The 8255-nt window shown below is 49.1% G+C and overlaps 1 protein-coding gene across 1 annotated transcript in view; it reads right to left on the bottom strand.

Annotated features, from left to right (window-relative positions):
- Nucleotides 1-8255, bottom strand: part of cntln (centlein, centrosomal protein) — an 81323-nt gene continuing 73068 nt past the window's right edge. Inside the window, exon 21 of the mRNA XM_030352351.1 lies at nucleotides 1-352. Coding sequence (XP_030208211.1) covers nucleotides 242-352 — 111 coding nt within the window. The 3' untranslated portion in view covers nucleotides 1-241. The remainder of the gene's footprint in view (nucleotides 353-8255) is intronic.

Raw genomic sequence — 8255 nt, forward strand, 5'->3', positions numbered from 1 at the left:
GAGAGAGAGAGAGAGAGAGAGAGAGAGAGAGAGAGAGAGAGAGAGAGAGAGAGAGAGAGGGGAGGGAGAATGCAAGCGGGCACAAGAGAGATAGATAGGGATAAAGCAAGAGGGAGATAGAGAGCGCTAAAGCAGGAGAGAGAGAGAGAGAGGGAGAGATAGAGAGAGCTAGAGCTAGAGAGAGAGGGAGAGAGATAGAGAGGGAGAGGATGACAGTTTCCTCCCGCCTCAGCCCGGGGAGTCAGGCGTTTTCGCTGACTGGTGTAGCGAGCGCGGCGAGCTCTTCTGTCAGCACTTTCCTCTCCTTCATCTTCACACGCACTGCCTCCATTAGCTGGCCAGCAGAGGGGATCTGCAGGGGAGGGAGGGAGGAGGGACGGGGGGAGAGAGACATGGACGGGGAGAGCGAGAGGGTGGAGGTTATGGGCGATTCTGAGGAAAAAGAAAAGTACACAAAATCCCACTACTGCTGGGAAACAACCCAGTACTACAACAAAAAGAAACCCACAATGGTAACACTAAAGCTATTGGTAGAACACAAGGCCGTTCTCGGACCCCTGACAGATCGATAGACGGTGTGTTTGCTGCCGCTCCTAGGCGGGAAAACGGTTTCTCAGCGTCGGTCCGGCGGACTGGTGAAGAAACGTTTGAGGGACTGTGTCTGTGCTTTTCCAAAGATACCCCCACAGAACACAACACGGAGGAGGGCAGGTGTTAGGGAGGGTTAGCTCGGAAACTGCCCGGCTGTTTTAATCCAGCTGCTTCTTTGGAGTCGGAGGAGAAACACAGACCAAAACAAACAGCCCTCTGACGTCTGGAGGCTGGAGGAGCAGCACTGAGGAGGAGAGCCGACCGCCCCTCTGAGCACGGGATGGGCTGGGTGGATTTTCAACGCAGCTGACACAAAGGCTTACTGGGCGGTTAGGGTGGATCGGAGACTGGTGATGAGTGAATCGACCATGCACGGCACATTCGGCCAAACATTCTTTTGGCCGATCGAGGGAGTAAACGGGTAAGTTAAATCTGATACCGGTCAGATGGGCGATCTTCACTTCCCAGACTAAACACTGCCTCATACATGTATATCTGAAAGGCCACAGGAACAACGTTTTCCTGTTTGTGTGTATACAAAAAGGTATTCACATGACACGACAGAATGTGCATGCATGTCGTGTGTGTGCGTGTTTTATGTGTGTGTTGGCGTGTTTGTTTGTGTGTGTGCGCGAGTAAGGAAAACAGTCCCACCAGTGCAGGGCGCATCAAACACACACATCCTTTGGGAGATCTACACCACAGTATCTGCTGAGGCATCTCTCTCCCTGCACAATCTGGAGAGATGAAGCTCTCACACACGCACACGCACACACACACGCACACTCTAATCATGTAACTCCAGCTACTAACTACTAAGCAAACAAACTGAAATGGAGACAGAGCCACAGCTCTGAGACAACAGCATCTGGTGCATTAAGGCTGTGAAAAAGTGTACGTGGTGAAACCTACAGGTGTATAGGAACCTGTGGTGAATTTGGATTTCTTACGACAACAACAGCAACAACAACAACAACAACAACAACGTGCAATGTGTTTGGACACTCTGGTCACCAGTCAGCAATTGTATTGATCGCTGTGTGTGACTGAGGTAAAACCTTGCATGATAAAAGTTATTGATATGACACACAGACACACATACACGCACACACACAAACACACACACACACACACACACACACACACACACACACACACACACACACACACACACACACACACACACACACACACACACACACACACACACAAACTCAACCCAGAAATATCTGCAATGCAAATAACCACAAGAGAGTCACAGTGATAGAGAGAGAAGGAGAAAGAGAAAAAGAGATGGATCGAGACGGAGAGAGAGAGAGAGAATGAATGACTCTCTCCACTCCCCCTGCAGGGCCGTCTGCGCTGCGCTGCGATACAGCTGCTCCACCGGCTCCCCTGAGTACCGGGTGCTAGCGCCTTGTGCGCTAACAATATGCTACAGCCTGTTAAGATAGTACCCCTTGTCCCCTTCGGCTTCTACCCCCCACCCCTCAACCTAGCTCTAGCGTTGGTGCTAAGCAATGCAATCTCAGTTTGGCGGGAGTCCCTGTCCCCTTGGGCGGTGCTACGGTAGCTTACATTAAGCTAGGCTAACGCAGAGCCATTACTATTCAACAGGCCCTGCAGAGCGGCGCTTCTGTCTGGCGCACGGGCCTCTTGCTAACGCTAACGGACTGGCATGGGGAGCTGCTGACAGCCTGGGAGAGAGAGAGAGAAAGACAGAGAAAGAGAAAGAGAGAGAGAGAGAGAGAGAGAGAGAGAGAGAGAGAGAGAGAGAGAGAGAGAGAGAGAGAGAGAGAGAGAGAGAGAGAGAGAGAGAGAGACAGAGAGCGAGAGAGAGAGCGAGAGAGAGAGCGAGAGAATAAAGACAAGGAGAGCTAGGGTGAAATTAAGATAAAGAGATGAAGATAGAGAAATGGAGAGAGAGAGTTAGAGAGAGAAAGGTAGAGAGAGAGAGAAAGAGAGAGAGGATGAAACAGAGAAAGGGATGAGAGGGATGTAGAGAGAGGGATGGAAAGAGGGAGAGAATGGTGAGAAAGAGAAAGCGTGTGTGTTTGCGTCTGGATGTGTGTCTGCATCAGTCTGTGTGTGTGTGTGTCTGGGTGTGTTTGTGTGTGTGTCTGCATGTGTCTGTACGTGTGTGTGTGTGTGTGTGTGTGTGTGTGGTTGTGTGTGTGGTTGTGTGTGTGTGTGTGTGTGTGTGTGTGTGTGTGTGTGTGTGTGTGTGTGTGTGTGTGTGTGTGTGTGTGTGTGTGTGTGTGTGTGTGTGTGCGCGCGCATACAAAAAGGTGCCCGGTAAGGGGGTCTAGGAAACAAAATGTATTTTTATGAGCCAATTAAATGGCCCGGGTATTCAAGGGCCCCGGGCGCACCTGGAGGCCAGGCTGGCCTCGTCTGTTGAACCACCCCGGCGACCGTTGTCAGGTAATGGCCTCACACAAACACCGCCAAACACTTCTTAAAAGACCCATCATTCCCTTGCTTCGGTCTTGTGCCGCTTCAGAAGGAGAAGTGTGATTGTTTTGAAGGGCGGCCATTTGGCGAGAATGTAAGAAAAAAAGAAGGAATCCAGAGAGAAAGCACACAGCCACCGTCAAAAGAGCCACCTAGTGAAAGATAGTTTGAGGTGTTTCAGGCCGCCCTCACAAAGATACAGCACAAGTCATCAACCTTTAGTGGAGATACAACACCAGTCAGCGCCCATTAGTGGAGATTATTAATAGGGTTGTAATTATAGGGTTTGTGTTTCCCGGTTTGAGGTTAACTCTCGTTATTATACAACCATTACAAACAGGGTTGTATGGGATGTAGGATGTATTGCCAGCTACACAATTCCAGGTGAACCTCTGCACTCATTTACCGGACATGTGATTGAGAAAAACTGCAAAAGTTTAAATTATTTATTTATTTTTACGCATCCAAACATTCAGGAAGGCAAGACATTGAAAATATCGGGGGATTTTCAGTGAAACTTGCCCTCAAAGTTATATCTTGAAGACTTTTGCAAATAATCTATTTACCCACCTGGACTAGTTTGGATTATAGCAGGCAGCAAACGAGTCATACCATCCCTCATATCGATGAGGGATGACCTTTTTTTTGTACAGGCATGCAGAAGGAATAGCAAAGTGGATTCCATCATTGGTGTTCTTAACAAGTTAGTTTTCTCATTAGGTAAAGTAAGTAAATTTGTAATTTTAATCCCTTTTCCTATCCCAGTAGATCCTTGCCACCTAGTTACGCCGATGCCTGAATCACCTGATTTAACCGGTATAATAACCATGTCCCCTTGCAGACAACGGCGTCTCCGATCTAGGCCAGCGCTCAAGGTAAGGCAGTAGTTACACTCAGTTCTCATGATCACAGGGGAACCGACAAAAGCCTTTTCTGATCTTTGATCTTCCTACTTTTTGTTTGAAAATCAAATTCATATCGACCGGGGGGAATAATAAAAAACAACAGCCGCGTGTTCTAAGGAGAAGCACAAAGGCACCCTGGTAAAAAAGCCTTGCATTTGATTATTCCTCATAATGAATATGTCACATTTGCAAAAGGAGGGCCCAGGTAAGTATCTCCCAAGCACTGATAAGCTTGTTCTCTCTCTCTCTACCTCCTCAGTAATTACCTAGCAGCGCTGCAGTGATGCAGATCCCCTCTCTCTCCTTCCCTTCAGGCCACTAGAGACTGATATGAAAGGGAATTGGACACTTGGGGCCGTGGATATTGTAATTAAAATAAAAAAAATGCTCTCCTATTCTTGATATGTTGTTTGGGAAACTCCAGGTCTGTGTGTTCGGATCTGTGTGTGTGTGTGTGTGTGTGTGTTTGTGTGTGTGTTTGTGTTAGGATCTGTGTATGCGTGTGTACGTGTGTGTGTGTGTGTGTGTGTGTGTGTGTGTGTGTGTGTGTGTGTGTGTGTATGTGTGTATGTGTGTGTGTCTGTATGTGTTTGTGTATGTGTGTGTGTGTGTGTGTGTGTGTGTGTGTGTGTTTGTGTTAGGATCTGTGTATGCGTGTGTACGTGTGTGTGTGTGTGTGTGTGTGTGTGTGTGTGTGTGTATGTGTGTGTGTCTGTATGTGTGTGTGTATGTGTGTGTGTGTGTGTGTGTGTCTGACCTAAATACACTGCAGATTAAACAGAGGCACACCAGGTCTTTGTCTTCTGCTCATTAGGTGTGGAGGACAAGGTGATCAACGTAGAGGAGCAGGGGGTGTTAAACACACATACACACACAGACACACGCACAAGCCCTGGTTTAACATGCATGCATGACTTCAACACCTCAACCTTTATGAACGCATGGTGTTCCTCCCAATACCAAATCAAATGAGTGTTGGTCGCTTGTTCTTTTGTGTGTATGTGTGACTACGTATGTGACTGGTCCAATCATGTTTTTTGTGTGTCTTTCATTAAATTCATCAATCTGTTTATCAAATCGAAAACTGTTGATGACACCTGATGATACATATAAAAGTATGTTAAACCTGTGTGTGCCATCTCCATCCAAATACTAAATTATAAAAAGTCTTTATAATAATTATTATACAATAGGGCTTGAACTGAACATGACCTGCGACCGCTATCATAAAAAACATTTGTGTGTGTGCTGGATGACATTGATGGGGACATTTCCAGCCGCGTCTACCTCACCATGTCACCTGTTCATTTTGGAGCTGTCCTCCTTCATCTTTCATTCTCTTTCTGGGCTCACACCTCAAGGCAGCCGCCCAGTGTGCTCCCCCCCAGACACACAAACACACACTAGCGGACAGACACACACACACACCAGACATACAGACACACACACACACACACACACACACACACACACACACACATTAGCGGACAGACACACAGACACACACACCAGACACACACACACAAACAGTGTCTGGAGGTACAGAACCTTGCAGGTTCATCACACACACATGTGTATGTGTGCGTTTGCGCACACATACACACGTACGCTCTTTTGCTGTGGGTGCGTGTGTTTGTGCTTTTGTTTGTGTCAATTTAATGATTAATTCATTCATACAAGCTTAGCATACACACACTCACAGCACAGAGAAAGGTAGCGTTAAAAGCTAAATGAGATATTTGGATATTTGTGACAAGTGTAAATAATACAGAGGCTGGGTCTGAATGAGCCCTGTGAAAACTCTCAGGGGGACCACCACACACCTTCCCCCACCACACCACCCACATATTTACAGTACAAAGGCTCAGTGTGGGTCCCCTGTAGACACACACACACGCACGCACAAATTCTAACACACTATCTCAGACAAACTCACACACATGCAAGGACACACACTCTTAAACACAGGCACAATCAGACACACACACACACGCACATACACACTTGCCCACAGACATCCACACAAAAAGACAGACACACGCAAGCCAAAACACACACATACACACACACACATACCACACAACTAACACACACAGAAAAGAAAGGGAAAAGGAGAGCGTGACTGATTTAATTAGCCTAATCATTAAATGGGGCTTAATTAGAGTCACTTTCCTTCACAGGAAGGAGAGGGGACTCCAAGCCACTGCTGCTTGTCATTACAGCAGAATAATGAGGTAGCGCACGTGTGTGTGAGTGTGCGTATGTGTTGGCACGCTGAGGGGCCCCTCAGCGTGCCAACACATACGCACACTCAGACACACACACACACACACACAGGAGGAGTGCCAGACAAAAGGAGAGCGTTCTCGCGGCGCGATGCAGATCCTTTGATGTGTCTTAATTCCCGCCGTTACCAGTCGTGGCGCCGCCTCTGCAGAACGCGTTATACGGCCCCAAACTGGTGCCCGAGAGGGGCCCGAGCGACGCCACGCGGCCCCCAACACACAAAACGCGGCGCAGCTTGCTCTCCTCTCCAGGAACCGTGCTGTTGTGAGTGGAAGGGTGGGGTGGGGGGGGGGGGGGGAGAGTAGGGCTCTCTTACATGATGTGAATGTAAATGCAGGGCAGTGCAGTGGCTCCGGGGGTTCAATGCCTGCATGTCTGCGGCGGTACCTTTAAGCATTCTTGAGCAAGATGCGCTTACCACCCCCCCCTCCCGACCTAGCTGCTATCTTAACTACCTGTATCTGAGTCCGCTCTAAGTGGCTTTGGATAAAGGGCTGCTGAATGGTTACCTAGTAAATAGCAGCTCAAGGTCTCGCTACCAAAAAGGCAGCTGCCCTTCCGGGCCTCTCTGAGCGAAGAGCCGCTGAAGGCCGAGGCTGTGAGAGAGGGGTCATGTGTTTTGTAGTGTATCCCCAAGTGCCCATCGCAAGGCAATTTGTGTTCCCTAAGTACCGACGGTGATCGCCGGTGAACAGTTCCCCCCGGAGCGGGAAGACCAACGACATGACAAGGAGAATGACAATAACGACGAGGAGGATCAATGTGAATCAATACACTTGTTTGACTAAGAATTTGGCCAAGCAATATATGAAACATGGAACGGTTTCCCCTCCCTTCCTCGATTCTTACCGCTAAATCCATGGAACTGAAAGTCTCCCTCTCTATCCCCCTCTCTCTCCCTCCCCCTCTCTCCCTCCCTCTCTCTCCCTCCCTCTCTCTCCCTCCCTCCCTCTCTCCTCCTCCCTCTCTCGCCCTCTCTAGTGACGCACCCGGTTCCAGGCGTACGGCGTCCCGATGCGGACGCCGGGCCGCGGGGTTATCAGAAGGCGTGCTCCGCAGCCAGGGAGGCATCAGCGTTATGTCCGGGCTCTGGTGACGGACCTGCCGCTGATCACACGCAAGCTGGCTCTCCCTGGGGGGTCGTTCCGGCCCCTTCATCTGAAAGACCCCGCTCCTCCTCCACCACCACCCACACAGCGCTCCCTACACCTCAGTAAAACCCAAGCCATTGTCCTCTCATAAAAACAAGCCAACACACTCAATGACTTCTTAAATGTTATTGTGCCGTCGTGAGACTCGAGTTCGCTGTCCACGTGTGTGTGTGTGTGTGTGTGTGTGTGAAGATAAATTGAGTTAAAAAAATGATCAAGAGGGGAATCTCGTGTTTATAGGTGTGTGTGTGTGTGTGTGTGAGTGTGAACACCTAGGTCTCCTCCTCTGTTCATTATTGGCTAGCAGGAGAAGCCAGTCATTTCCCTGTCTTCATAAAGAGCAGCCCATTAAATCCTACCTCCAGTCAATAATTAGGACTCCACAAATAAACCAAAGGCAATTAAATCAATGCTTCCTCGGCCCCGCTGCCGGACCCTGTGGCCCCGCGTGGACACTCCATCTTCCCCACTAGCCTGCACACACACACACACACACACACACACACACACACACACACACACACACACACACACTCAAGCGTGCATTCACTCACACAAACACACTCATCCACAGGCAAGTATGCACGAGTTTGTCCATACTGACATGCACACATCCGCACACACACACACACACACACACATACACACACACACACACACACACACACACACACACACACACACACACACACACACACTCAGACACACGCGTTTGTCCTGCTGAATGATGAGATGGCCCAGTGTGTCCCTGGGCGGGGGTCCTAGAGCGTGGTGATGGCGGTAGGGTTCTCTCTCTGCTGGGAGAGCTAGCCGGTGATTTCATTATCTCGACCAGAGGAGCTCAGAGTTACAGCGGCCATGAAGCCAA

This window comes from Gadus morhua, chromosome 3, assembly GCF_902167405.1.
Source record: "Gadus morhua chromosome 3, gadMor3.0, whole genome shotgun sequence".
Lineage (NCBI taxonomy): Eukaryota > Metazoa > Chordata > Actinopteri > Gadiformes > Gadidae > Gadus > Gadus morhua.